This window comes from Liolophura sinensis, chromosome 1, assembly GCF_032854445.1.
Source record: "Liolophura sinensis isolate JHLJ2023 chromosome 1, CUHK_Ljap_v2, whole genome shotgun sequence".
NCBI classification, from domain to species: domain Eukaryota; kingdom Metazoa; phylum Mollusca; class Polyplacophora; order Chitonida; family Chitonidae; genus Liolophura; species Liolophura sinensis.
The window spans coordinates 38,945,489-38,961,356 of NC_088295.1; the positions used below are offsets into that span (position 1 = coordinate 38,945,489).

General features: G+C 41.1%; 1 protein-coding gene across 1 annotated transcript; it reads left to right on the forward strand.

Annotated features, from left to right (window-relative positions):
• LOC135461590 (uncharacterized) lies at positions 1-6,943 on the forward strand. The gene is made up of 2 exons (XM_064738755.1): positions 1-228; positions 5,645-6,943. Exon 2 carries the CDS (start codon positions 5,645-5,647, stop codon positions 6,764-6,766), a length of 1,122 nt encoding a protein of 373 aa, XP_064594825.1. The 5' UTR covers positions 1-228; the 3' UTR covers positions 6,767-6,943.
• The last annotated feature ends 8,925 nt before the right edge of the window (positions 6,944-15,868 follow it).

Genomic DNA, 15,868 nt, shown 5'->3' on the forward strand with positions numbered 1-15,868 from the left:
TAATGCCATAAGTTGTATACAGGCGTTGTAATATGTAGCCTACATACACTGTAGATATACACGGACAAGGTAAAAACCCAGGTGCATTAGTGTAGATCTTATACAGCATATCCGGGATGATTCAGAGTCAGTATAGCAGTGGCTGTACCTGCCGTGTGCGCTTGGTCATCGCGTGGTTTTCCTAACTCCTGTCTTTGGAGACAAAAAGCACTGTCTTTAGAGCTTAAGGTAAGGCTTTGTTACCTACATATACACATAGTTGTCATGTTTAATATACTAAATCTTTAATGTACTCAGCATTGAATAACAAACTTATTTGCTTGACTTATTGCTTGATTGATATATACAAAGATCACTTAATTAGCTATTTTCCCAGTGTTATCTAACTTACATGTATTAGCTTTTAATTTACATGTATACGGCCAAGGTGTGACTGTAGCTTAGCATGGACACAGTTAGAACTAGCAGGCCACTGCTGACAGTAAGGCGAGAGAAATAGTTTATTCTAAGCCCATGCCCATCGTCCAAGCCATCCGGACCAAGCTAACACTTCAGGGTAATGTCTGACAAGCTTGACTTTGACGACCCAGTTATTTACGTTATCTCCACAAAATGGCTGTGGATTCAAATCATCCAGTACTTTTGCTTGACAACACAAATGTCTGGACATGCCTAAGCTAAACGACGTGCTAAATGTCACCAATGTGTTTGGCACTGATTATGAGATTAATGGATTGTTGCTTAAGCCTTGCAGGCCTATTGGCGATGTGAGTGTGGAAAGAGTCCAGAGGCAGCATTACTTATTCCACAAAATACACCTAGTCTGTGGAAAGAAAATCTAGTAAAACATCGTGGGTATTAATCTTTGTCACCTGACTAAAATCATTTTTGGCAAAGATTTCCCCGAGGTCTTATCTCGGATTGGCACTAGGCCACAGTTTATATAGTTTACCCGCAGGTAGCAGCGAGTAATTTATATTTCACCGTTAGGTCCTGGTGATTTAAGGTGGTCATATTTTTGTAGGCATGTATCATGGCTCTATTTTCATATCCAGATGAGCTTAACGTTACCACAATTCATCGTAAATCTAAGCTTTAATTCCAATATTCTTAGCACTTGCCAAGTATTTGAGGGGTGTTCAATGCTGTACAGGAAGAATAAATAAAATTGTATCCTGGCTGTACCGAATTTAGACAGATTTGTTTATATGGGCAATTCTTACTTTGTTAAAATATCTATTTCATACAGTATCCTCCTTTTCGGACTGACCTGCCTCTGTAAAAGACAGTCGTCACATCTGTCAACCGAGTGAAATTTCTTTTCATGTATTAATGACCTGTATCATTTCCAATGAAGTAACTTTGTTTGTTATTTTTCAATGGCAGCACAGTTGGGGTATATTTATTCATTTATTTGATTGATGTTTCACACCATGCTCAAGCATATTTCACTCATACGACAACGGCTAGCATTATGGTGAGAGGAAACCGGGCAGAACCCGACCATCCGCAGGTTGCTGGCAGACCTCTCCACGTACGTAGTTGGTTAAACAACGGTATGTGATAATTGATAATGTGTATATGATACACCATATCCCACAGCGACTGGTCTGAACATGCCGGTACGGAGCTGTCAGATAACACCTACTGGTGCGCGGTGACATACCAGCACTCGCTAGTTTCTTGATAGGTGTTCTGTGATTGACACCAGCGAGTCGCTCAGCGTCGCATGTGGTAGAGTGATAAATCAGTGATGTTTACATCGTTCTCAGGATATAACTAAGTGAATATTATCTATAAACTTAATGACGTTAACAAAGTTAAAAACATTTGTGAAATTCAGAGTCACGGAGTGTTTTGAGAACACACATCTAGCCAGTCTACAGTCCAAATAGGTGCTGACGCGTTGATCTTCTTTGATACATAAAAACACACATTGGAGTATATAACGTTCGTAGGAGACCACCTGTTGTCCACCAATATGGTGTGCATACTTGTAAGTCACATGCGAGAAAGTTCCTCAGAAATTTGCCTAAAAAGTGGTGGTTTTACCCAGACACTGCAGTTTCCGCAAACCACAATCCTGAACGCCATCACACATGTGAAAAATTCATAGCGTATACTTGGCGTTAAACAAACAGATAAATTAATTGAATTATTTTTCACTGTTATATATATCCCACATTCGAACCTCTAATCAGAACAAGGGAGTGCCAGTATCAGAGAGTATAAGACGTATGCCACATATTTAATTAAAACTGGTGCAACCAATGTATCCAGGATACCAGAATATTAATTTATGTATTTATTTGATGGGTGTTTTACGCCGTACTCAAGAATATTTCACTTATAGGATGGCGACTAGCATTATGGTGGGAGGAAACCGGGCAGAGCCCGGCGGAAACCCACGACCATCCGCAGGTTGATGCCAGACCTTCCCACGCACCAGAAATCTGTCTGTATTATGCCCTACATACAGACTATTCGCGAATCTTCAGTGACTGCATAGTTTTGATTCACTATACGATTGTAATCAATCGAATGTACCAAAAATTCTTTACTGCGGATATTAGAGGTCTATATTTCCTTGTGCTCTTTACTTCAAGGATAATTCAATATCATATTTCGGAAAACCGCATTTTAACAATATACTGTTAATAACTGAGTGGGCATGTATAGACGCCCCATACCACAGTGGTCACAGGTACAAAACTGACTATATCATCCTTCGTGAGATGGTCAATAGTGAGTATAGACGGATGACAAAGGACGGATAGAAAACCCTACGGTCTGTTGACTTTGCATTGGTCCATGTACAGTACTGTTATATTCGCCAGAGCGAGGTTTAATATGGGCGAGGTTTAACATTGGACGTGGTTATTCCTTTTACGTAGAATCATCATGACAGAACACGTCAAGTCGTACAGGATGTTAAGGCTTGATTTATTGCACTCCACACTAATGTGTCCAAGTCAAAATGATATTATTACCGGTATATCCATACAGATGCGTAGGCAAAATAGACTGTGGTACTGCTAAAGCATGGAGAGTTTGTTAATGATCGGGCCTATGTATTTCAATCTTGGCCGAGGGGTTAGCACCCTAGAGCGGGACAATGACACACGAGTTTAAAACCAATTCGGTTGCTGCGAGGTCAAATCCAGCTCATGCTGGCTTCCTCTCCGGCAGTATGTGGAAAAGTCTGGCAGAAACCTGGTGATGGTCGTTGTTTTCCCCCGGACTCTGCAAGGTTTCCTCCAACCATAATGCTGGCCGCCGCCATATAAGTGAAATATTCTGGAGTTAAGGCGGAAAACACCAATAAATGAATATATGCAATCTCTGGCATCCTCAGGTAAACGCAAGCAAGCAGCTGGCCATGTGGTTACATCTGAAAAGAAAAGAAAAAAACACCATATTAAATAAATATAGTTTAAATAGATGTACCACATATCGGTTTAACTATTCATGTTTATATTGTGTTTTAATTTAACCAGTTTAATATCTCGAAGTTAGTCAATGAATTTTCATTGAATCCACCTAAAATTAATGAGCAAAACCCTGTTCTCATAATTAAACAGTTCTGCAGGTAAGCAGACATACTGGCTGGTAAAGGTTTTGGTTGGAATTATTTTACAATTATGTTTAATAAGGGTTTTAGTGTACTGTTTAGGTTATAAGCAATTTCGCTATAACCAGTATTTACACAACTTATTTGCACAACGTATCGTGCTGAACGATCACGGTGTTGTCAATGTGCCATTAAACATAAAACCCGGCGTACATTCCGCACTCATAAAACATTTGCACGTAGGCTAAAATCAAAGGTCAGAATCTGTAAAATGGCACGCGTATTTAATGACTTCTCCACCAATGGACGTTGTGTAAGCACGCCACATTAGGTCAGCCAAGTTAAGTGCCACAGGGAATGTTGCTTGAAAAGAAATGTGAAGCTATGAAGTAATGGTCTCACACCCGTTCTTGCACCTGTGTGACAGGCCCAGGTGGACTTTCATTTTAAGTGACTCACGAGAAAGGGATCGTAAGAGCACAACACCAATCTGTCAACCTCTGGAAATCCGATAACAGTACTAAGAGTCTTAACCTCCTCCCCCCCCCCCCATCCATCCCCCCCCCCCTCCAACCACCACCACCACCACCATAATCTACGGTCGGTAAAACCGTTGTGTAATAAGAATGTAACTAAAACTTTTCTTGTTGGCAGTGGATAAATTTATGATGTTTGAGTGACCAGATAGATAAAGCGTCCGGCGCTTACCGACGTTCAATGTCGGATATTACACATAAGGTTCGTGTCTTTCATTGGCCAGGACACGTGAGGTGCAGATTCAGACTAAGCCTTGGGCATTTGTAGATTACTTTGCTCTCCTGGTGCGTGGGACCTTGGGTACAATGCGCTGTTTGCAATCTAACGTGCACTGAAGATGGCTGGTTTATTCCATAAAGCTGACCAACATGTATGATATAAGTGGAAAATTGTTGTGCATGCCTTAAAACAATAATGAAATTTTTTTTAAAAATCATATATCTAAAGCTGGTACCTTTTGTAGTATTGGCATTTCTGTGCTCGGTATTGGGCATAATGGTACAGGTCAAGTATATCGTCCAATGTTATTATATTGTGTGACAAGGTGAAACATCATCTCTGGTTTCCTTTACATGGCATTTAGTGAAACAAGATACAACACAACTATACCGGCCTTCTACACGAAATATTGTTGAAATCGATAATAAAACCCCAATAAAGAATCAAATCAAATCAACTTGTTTCACTTTCATCTCAATCTCAGTCCACAGATCCTTTTCCCGCCGAAAAAAACCCAGAAAGCGTCACTTACGAAATAAATTCAGAAGTACACTTACGATGCTTTTCTGACATTCGCAGCCGTTATCAATCTCATCTTCGGATATTCACCACGATCATCATCCACCAAACTCTGGGAGTTTTCTTACCATTGTCTAACTAACTCCAGGCAATAAAAAGTTGCCAGACCAAAATACTTCCCTCCTTTTAACGCCATTTTGTTTCAGAGGTTTGTATCGCCAGCGTCAACGAACTCCTTTGAGCAGAGTTGTCTCCACCATTCGTCCCTTATATGTTATATTAAGAACTATCACCCCTGCACCATTTCGTTTGGAGATATGCAACCACCATCTACCGTTTATACCCATCCCTCTCCACTCCACACCTGAGGTAAAATTGCATCCATCAATCACCGCCTTCGTGGAGATTTGAACCCGCCCTCCATCACATGATGAAAGATTTGTACAATGCCGACGAGGGAAAGACAAAAAAAAAACCTAAATAAAACTCGTAATTTTAAGTTAACCCAAAGTAGAGTTCATAGTGTGATAGTTGATATTTGATCACACAGTGTGATAACTGATATCTGATCACACAGTGTGATAGTTGATATTTGATCACACAGCTAGATAACATATAAGTACGCCCTTGTCACATTTTACCTCATCCATGTTCTATCCTTATTACGTTGACATTTTACTCTAGCCATGGTATTATGAGTGTAAACTTCTAGTATAACATCAATGTTTTGCTTTAAACATTTACTGACTTCGTATATTTTTACCATGTCACTCAATGATATATTTGTATTATACACAGATGACGGCCGACAGCGGAGTATCAACCAGTCGTCCTCACACCCCGACATCCGGTTTTCGCGAGAGAGTCAATTCCTCCGCCTCTTCCATTCTCAGTGTTGATGACATTGTCAAGTGGGCAGAGCGCACGCGCGTGTCAAGTTGCAGGCAGAGCCGACAGAGCACGGTAGAGGTTGTCCAGTCGTTCATGTTCCGGGACCCCAAGAGGATCACACGACCCCAGACCTGTAAGGAGAGAAGGCTTAACCTTAGAGAACGTCCTCTGACGGCCCGCAGTTTGTGTAGTGAACCACCGGCCCCTGTCACAACACCAGTCGCCTTTTCCACGTTAGACGACGAAGGCACCGATGAAGAAAACGACGGTAACAACACATCCAAGGCATGGATCTCTCAGCAGTGCTGCGAGCTCTTAGGACCCAGCGTCTGTCAGCAATGTGCCAAAAATCTGCGCGTCCAGAAACAACGTCAGAGGTACGAGCGTGGTTTTCGGAGTTTGAGAGCCTCGGAGAAGAACTTCACGACAGCTGTCCTCATGAAGAAAAACATGCCTCATTTGACATTATCTCAGATCCAGGACAAAGTGGCCGGTGGGAAGGTGTCACAACAACAACTACGGCGACTGCACGAAGTCCGCGAAAGCCCGGAAGAGATTGAGAAGCGGAGACTAGAAAAGGAAATGAGGGAGAAAGAACTGTTGAGCCAAAGAAAGCCGAAAGGCAACTACAGTCTTCGTGAAATGAATCGGCGCTTGGCAGAAGGAGATACCGGTTTTCGGAAAAAAAGACACGGTCGACCATCGATCACAGAGACGTTGTTTCCCTCGTTCGTGAGTCCGAGAAAGGTGAAATATGACGAACCCATGTTTCGAGTGTATTACGAACCTCCATTGGTCGCCAAACATCGACAAAAATCCGAACCCACATTTTTCGCTGGGTCAAACTTTGACTACAAGCTTCCAGACAGATTACCAGACAAACTAATTTTTACAAAACTTGCCAAAGAACCTGAACCTGTTGAAACGGAGACAACGTCAACGGTTCCACAAGCCGAACCGTTAGACTATGAAGCCACATTCATTGATAGTGTGGATAATTTGATTAAAGAACATTTGGAAAGGGCCTAAAGCAGAACAGAACAGAACTACCTGACTTGATGGTTTGCACAAAATGTCATTCTTTACACTCCGTATTCTCACAAACCATGGTACGGTAAAACGTTTACAATACACGTAACACTTACTTAAAAAACCTATCTCTGAATCAGTTGAAACAAACTTTAGCAATAAAATTTGTTTATATTCGAAACCTTATTGCGGATTTTCTGCTTTGTCTGAGTGAAATTAGCGGATTCGTGAATTCTTTTTTCCCTCTTCTCCCTCTCCGGAACTTCGTCAGTTTGTTCCATAATGTTTTCATTTCTAAGTGGTTTCATCTAGGGTACATTCCGGATTAATTGCTCTGGATCAAGACGTCAAAACAGACATTCGTTAACCAGAAGTCATCAATGCTCCGAGTCAGTAATCTCAAGACCAATTTCTGGATGGCGATGGTAAAAATACACTCATTTCCAACCAATTGCAGTTGGATTAAATGGTATGAGCTCCTGTCTTTTGCAGCTTTATGTCATGAAGTTTATCGGGTACTTGCTAAAGGAGAAAAAAAAACCCTAAAAACATGACACTATAGGCTGAAAAGAGCACATTTGGTGGTGCTTGCTGCATAATTTTGCCATTTTTTCTCGCCATACACGTAAAGCCTGAAAACGGCAAAGCTGGCATAAATCGCTGAGTCCATCGCGTCCTCCATCTTTAACATCCTATAATTTATGCTGGGGGTGTCTGGCCTCTCAGCCAGTGAGAGTCGTTAAAACTGTCGGCTTGTAAATTCGGAACCTACGTCTAACATTCCGGTTTCCCGATCGCCAAGCCGAAAACGAACTGTACTGTTCGCTACATTCTGGGAAGTTGAGTTCTCCGGAAATATACGAACTGCACTTCGGCAGTTTCCGACAGAAATTCTTCTCCTAACACAGAAGACTTCAGGACTAGTTCTTAGGCAAAAAAGAGTCGCCCACAGCGGATTTTGGCGCTGACTTTATTTATAAATTATCAACTTTAGGTATGTCTTAGAATTTTTATGGTATGCACCTGCGAGAAAGAGCATCCTCTATTCGAATGGTATTTGATTCAAATTTAAATTTTCTTCTCTTGTAAGGTTTAAACAATGTAAAACATCAGCCTGCAACGTAAGGATGTACAAAGAAGGGCATTCAATCCAATATAATCCCGCAAAATCTCGCACTGTTTCCTGTCTGCTTTTTCTTTATCGTTGTTTTTGAAAACAGGCATGTATTTTTGCCTCAAATCGAGGATTCATGTTCGTGTTGTGGTAGCCCTTATGATCAGTTAGTTTTATATTAAACATTTATATCGTTCAATATCTGTCATTCTGTGACAAGTCGTCCGCCGCCCATTCAGATATTTCCATTTTCAATAATCTAAATCTTGCAGTTTTTGTTATTGTCCTTCAGAACTTTGTACCATCATCCATCATCCATCTATCATCATCCTCTTAGCTGGTAGAAATCATCTCAGTAAAAACGCTTCTTGTTATCATTCGCCAAAATTCCCTGGAACTATCATCTCCTATAACCACTGAGACCTGTAATCGTTAACATCAGCTCGTTGATCATCGCACACATCGCTACCCACGCAATACACATAATCCATTGACAAAAATCAGTCTCTTCGGAGGATTATACACACACTAGCACAACGTCTAACTCAGATCATGTTGGTGCCATGTGTTCAACCTAGGAGAAACGGAACAGACTCAACTTTACGGGTTTAACGTATACATACCAATGCCACTCCATGCCTTTGGCTGTTGCTCTATTTTTGTCAAGCATCGATGTCCCCCCTACTAACAAGCAAACGTCGTATTATTGTGACGTCATAACATTGTGCAAACGGCATCCGATTGAGCATGTCCCTTATATCCAAGGCGATATTTAAACTTCGACACAAAAAAGATCATGATATGTTTAAACTTTTTTGTAGTCCTCAACGGTTTGCGCTATAGATCATCCATCACGTTCACGGTCATGTATAGGCTAGACATCATCCATCAACTTCTCCGTCATGTAAAGGCTATATATCGTCCATCACCTTCTCCGTTATGTATAGGCTATACATCACCCACCACCTTCTCCGTCATGTATACGCTATACATCACCCACCACCTTCTCCGTCATGTAAAGGCTATATATCGTCCACCACCTTCTCCGTCATATATAGGCTATACATCATCCACCACCTTCTCGGCCATGTGTAAGCTATACACCATCCATCACTTTCTCCGTCATGTATAAGCTATACATCATCCACCATTTTCTCCGTCATGTATAGGCTATACATCATCCATCACCTTCTCCGTCATGTATAGGCTATACATCATCCATCACCTTTTCCGCCCTTGTACGTGTATAATCCGCCCCATTCTCTGTGATCGGATCCGCCTATGTATATAACCCAACACATTCATGGAGCCGCCCGAGTACGTCTATAATCCACCACCTTCTGGGTCATCCACCACATTCTCTATCATTCCCCATGTTTTCGAACATCTACATTCTTGGTCATCCACCACATTCTCGAATCTGCCTTTGCATGTCTATCATCAGCCACCTTCTCGGTCATCCACCACCATCTCGGTCATCCACCACAATCTCATCCACCACATTCCTAGTCCTCCATCACAGTATCGTCCACCACATTCTTGGTCAATCAACACAATATCGTCCACCACATTCTTGGTCATCCACCACAATCTCATCCACCACCTTCTCGGTCATCCACCACAATCTCATCCACCACCTTCTCCGTCATTCACCACAATCTCATCCACCACCTTCTCCGTCATTCACCACATTCTCGGTCACCCACCACAATCTCGTCCACCACATTCTTTGTCATCCACCACAAGCTCATCCACCACCTTCTCAGTCATCCACCACAATCTCGTCCACCACCTTCTTGGTCATCCACCACAATCTCATCCACCACCTTCTCGGTCATCCACCACAATCTCGTCCACCACCTTCTTGGTCATCCACCACAATCTCGTCCACCACCTTCTCCGTCATCCACCACCTGCTTCGTCATTCACCACATTCTCGGTCATCCACCACAATCTCATCCACCACATTCTTGGCCATCTACTACAATCTCGTCCACCACATTCTTGGCCATCCACCACAATCTCACCCACCACCTTCTCAATCATCCACCACAATCTCATCCACCACCTTCTCCGTCATCCACCACCTTCTCTGTCATCCACCGCCTTCTCCGTCATTCACCACATTCTCGGTCACCCACTACAATCTCATCCACCACCTTCTCCGTCATCCACCACCTTCTCCGTCATCCACCGCCTTCTCCGTCATTCACCACATTCTCGGTTATCCACTACAATTTTATCCACTACATTCTCGGATCCCACTGAATTTACCTACCACTGTGCCACAGTTGTTAACAAACTGAAGTTTCCTCTGCTAATCTCTGCTCATAATTTAGTGCATGATTTACAAGCTTATCTTACCAACCATAATCTACCTCCTTTGAGGTTTTATCCCCCTTTGAAGTCCGTTTTTTTTTTCATGTACCATCTCCCTCTGAAGTCTTTACCCACCATTTACCCAGCACCTCTGAAGTTAATACCCACCATTCACGACCTCGCCGGAGAATGTGCATACCACTGTGGCGCAATCGTTGACAAACCATGTTGCAATGCTCCGCCGCCTTTCACTGTTGTGCTGGTTGATGACAAACATTCTACCTTGACAAAGCTATAACGTCAACTCATTGTGACGTCATTGCTCTGTCCGATGAACGATTCCTAGCCTGGAACGTCCCATTGGTAATCTCCGTCTAACTATGCTTGACGTAACGTTGTCTGCACTTTCGAAATACTGGGGCCAGAGCCTATCAAATATTTGATCATTTCAGTCTAACGAAATGCCATTTACGTCTTCTTATATAGTAGATTAGCACTAAATTCACTAGGTAAAGAAGGACCAGTACAACTGTACACATTTTCATTCTCTATATTCCTGAGCTTTCAAGGTACTATTGACCCTATTATCAAAGATGTGGCTACTGCAATTTACGATTATACACTTCATTTATACAAACTAGCTAAAAAGTGTTGACATTGACACACACATAGAAAACATAGAAAAAAAAAACATATATAAAGTGAGCACTGTTCTATATACAAACACGTGTCATAAACAGTACAACGTGAGTATAAAGTGCACAGGCTTACACGGTGAACAGTTTTAATGGGACGGGAGCCACATTTTTGTTTAGGTTTGGCCTGAGTTTAGAGATATACAAAGACTCTTTCACTTGCACTTGCTGAATGTTATAGACCTAAAGCAAGTGTCCCTTAAGATGCTTTATTTTCTAAATGAGAATTTCTAGATATGATTCGGAAATATTAATAACGATATTGAGTAAGGTGCACTACAAAATCAGCTACGGCAACACAAAACCGGTGATTGTAGCCAAACCATTTGCAAGATCTGTTGATCCTCATCTAATGGTACAAAATGACTTAACCACGCTTTGTGATCTACACAATGAATACGTAAACACTGTGTGCACATTTATACTGACACGTCTGTAATCAATATTTGTAGCTCGTTTTACCAGAAGATTATGGCTGTAGTGCTTTACTGGTAGCTGTTGTAAATCAATAAATATACCTACCATTATGGCCGGGTACTGCCAGGCTAAGTTAGCATTCATTTATGCATAGACGGAAATAATTCGTCGGTACCTGTTATGGGATAAATGTTAAAGCGACACTTTTTCTTGGACTGTCGTGCTCGTGCGGATAATTCTGAATTCCGAGATAAAGAGGGCATCATATATACAATACATATTGGTGCTGAAACAGTCTTCCAGCAAACCCACGGATGGTCGGGTGTTTCCCCCGATCTCTGCCTGGTTTCCTCCCACCATAATGCTGGCCGCCCTCGTATAAGTGAAATATTCTTGAGTACGTCGTAAAACACCAATGAAATAAATACATAAATAAATATTGGTGCTGAAATTCGCAGCGCAAGAGCTAGTGATACAAAGCTCATTTTTATCTGATAAACCAACACTCTGGTGGTATAATGAAAATACCATAGTAATATCTCATATGATCGTGATGTATCTGGGAAGATTTACTGGTTTCCCCTTGGTTTCCTCTCGGAAGTATATATATATATATATATATATATATATATATATATATATATATATATATATATATATATATATATATATATATATATATATATATATATATATATATCCATTGTCTCTTCCATGCATTTATATGCCAGTATTGCTGATGTGTTGCCATCCTTGCATCCGCTGAGTTGCCATCCGCTGTGTTGCCATCCGGTTTGTTGCCATCCGGTTTGTTGGCATCAAAGAGTAAAATGTTAGAATGCTACATATAAAATGAAAACAAATGTGAGAAAAACAGACAATCAATCAGAACGATTCCTTTAGAGCTATTTGTCTTACCTATAACTGCGAACATTCTGGCCCTAAATAAACGATGAAATACCAAAGAACTATCTTAGTTTCTGGAGTTACTTCCATTCTTAGAGGTAATTATGAAGGAACACACTTTACTCGGCATTAGGGAGCTCGCCGTGCTTTCCTGTATACAAAGGGAGCTATTGCCCAGACATGTTTGATTGCCGGAATGGAAATGAAAGACTTTTCGTCCAAAGCGCTTACAGACAACTTTGCTATAGTCATAGTATTACTATAACTGAGAAACAGCAGACTTCGATATGTATATACTGTAGAATTAAGGTTTACCCGAGACAAGTCAATGCGTTTGTGTATAGGCCTATGATTTGAGTACCCTTCAAAAACGCTGTCATATTAAGCCTAATAAAATTAAAACTCATTATGTATAACTATACAAGAATATTGGTATAAAAATACACAGACTTGAAAAAAATAACAAATGAATGGAAAATATATAAACAGAAAGAAAATTCTTTCCAAGGCGTTCTTATTTTAATTTTTTTAAATTCACTGTATGTTTATTCTGATATCTCCTTGCACATTATACGGCACAACAATTTGTCAAAGCTTACCATGCGGTAGTAGGCCTATGTTCTTAAGTTATCCATATTGGTTCGTATTGGTAGTAGCGTTACTAATAACTGTCAGTAAATAGGTTGGTATCGCGTGTAGATAAGATGGGTCGAGTACTAAACGCTACTCGCTGGGGGCATGTGAATGATTTATAATGTCAATAAAGGAGTCGAGCGACAGCGTAATCCATTCCGACGCCTTATCGAGACACGGGTGTATAGATGGACAGCGCAAACGTATTAAATCAACCCGAATACAACCCGAGGTCGCTGAAGGTAAATACAGTAAGATGTATAATGTATGATAAAGTGATATTATCTACATATATAATATAAATAGGATGTAATAAAACGTATAATAGGGTAAGGGTAATGAGATAATGTGTTTAAAGTCTCAGATTACAGAGAAGGTATTACATGGTATAGAAGAGAAAGTTAGCCCAAATTAGGAAACGAAAGCAGCACTCATATTAAAATATTAAAAAGGGTGATAGCTATCTAAGTATATTGTTGGTGATTATGGATCATACACTAGCATAAATGTAAGTAAACTATGACCGGGAAAGTCAATCCACCAGTCCAGCTATAAATCATTTTCAGGTATTGCAGCTTGCAGCAAGGACAGTTTATATTCGTATAACTGGAATAATGCAATCAAAGGGATAGAGCCCTCCAGTTTTTCATGGGGTACTGAAGACGGGGGAGAAATCGCTTGTTCTACCATGGAGACGTGGATGGGTGGAGGAAACTGGTTATTGGAGGAAACCAAAATCCTTCACACAGGGTAACCAGCTATAGCTGGATTCGAGCCTGCGGTCACATTGATCAAAGTCTGATGGGATTCAGTTGGAACAACGTTTTAGTGGAATCCACCATTGACAGCTCGTTTGCATTGAAAGATATATCACGAATAGCATATGCACAACTCAATATGTGTGGTGGATGGGGGAAATCGCTGTGACCAGAGTAAACCACCAACCCTCAGCAGGTATCTGACTAAATTAAAGCCGCAAGAGCTGGACTCCAACAGGCGAAATCATCGATTGCTCCCGAGTCTGATAGTCACAGAGATAGCGCTTTGACCAACTTAGCCAGCAGCTCATCAAAATAACGCTTGTGTCTAATTTTTGGAGACAAAGTGATCAGAAGGATCTTTCCTCCAAAATTACGTTCTCTAACCCCATTTCAGAAGATATGTCTCTTCAGGTTTGTGGTAAACTTGATTCAATCAATACTGACAGGGAAATAAAATTGTGCAAGTAATTATTTGACATTACATCACGCTTGTGGCAAACACACACTTTAAACATTTCTTCTAAGACATCACAAAGGGAAATCATACATATAATTACTTGTTCACTCTTGAGAGTTGTGTCGTTATGACATACAACAAACAACACTGCACGCGAAGATGTTGTCAAGCCGTTTTGGAACAAAGCCATTTATTTATAGACGATCTGTGCTGTTGTCATTTCTGGGTACAGACTTCCTTCATTATCCAATAAATAAAAGAAACAAGAAACATAACGACTTTAAACCCAATTGAGTTGAGATAATGGGACAAAATAATAGGCTTTCCCGATAAAATTCAGTAGATTATCCAATGGCTTCAAGACATCAGGCAATATTGCACCAGTAGAAATGAGATCCTGAAATTTCCGTGGCAAGACAAAAGCCGTAAATCGAAGAAGATCTTAAAACAATATTTACTTAAAACAAGTAGTTATGAAACCACGCAGCACCTTTTTTTAAAAATTTTCATTGTTTATCGTCATTAAGCGTGGCTTTATTACTCAAATCTGAAATCTCCTGGACTGCTTTGCGGGGCAAAAATGACTATAACACACTGTATAATTGTTCAAGTACACAGACTTAGTTGTTCCACTGCACATGGTGAGTTGTTCCAATATACACGCATAGTTCTTCCAGTACACACCCACAGTTTTTCCACTATACATGCATGCTTTAGTGTAGCCCACTTCAACATTACGTCAAGTCTCTGAATCATATTCATATATTGTATCGGAAACACTGAAGCGTACAGACCTTTGACTCGAATGAGTTGATGCAGATCCAAACAGACGATAGTCTTTACGACGTTTCACCTCAACCGGATGTTTATTTTTTGTTATACACGTTTTCAGGCTGCTAATTCCGTCGAATGAAACGTCTTTTATGTTCTTACCCGCCGGACGTTTGTCATCGGGCTCTTTTGCTGGTGTCAATTTTATGTCTTTTTCGAATTTTTCCCGAATACGTTTCAGGATGGATTTCCCGCTCGATTTCTTGGAACTAGCCGAACTGGTCTCTCTGTCACTACACCATGGTTTCTGTGTTACGTCCGAGTTGACCTTTCTGTCGCCACACAATGGTTTTTGTGTCACGTCCGGGTTGGCCTTTCTATCACACAATGGTTTTTGTGTGACGTCCACGCGGGACACGGCACTTGTTGCTTTCTTTTGTTTGGAGTCTTTTATTATAGATTTTAACTCCATTGCATCTTCGTAAACGCTATTTGCCACGCCATTAGGAGGTGCCTTACTTTCAAGCTTGTAATTTGAAACAGAGCGAGTAAACGACAATGATCTACGTACTGGTACACCGTTACTAATGAGTTCTGGCTTCAAGTCACATGATTTGTCCACGTGGTAATTATCCGGATGATTCCGCTTTATGTAATCCAAGCGTTCGTAAGCGAATCTGTGACGCTGGCTCAATGTCGGTGACGTCATAACGGCAGTCGTAATTTCCAAACAAGTAAGATCAACGGCATTGACACGTGGTGGCATCGTAGCCTGTGTCACCTGCAAACTGGCCAACGCCGCGGCATTTGCCGAACGTGGTTGTCCCAAAATTCTTCTTCCAGATAGCTGTCTTCGTTTGGCCTGTTCTCTCCCGACAGCGCTGTTAGAGCGGGACAAAGCTGGAAGAAGTCCCACACTAGAATGATTCATCCTGTGTTGTAGCAACCGCTCAAATTCCGTCTTTCTCTGGAAAACACTTCGCCATGAGAACTGAGAAGCTGAAGAGCCATCGAAGACAGGAACAACAT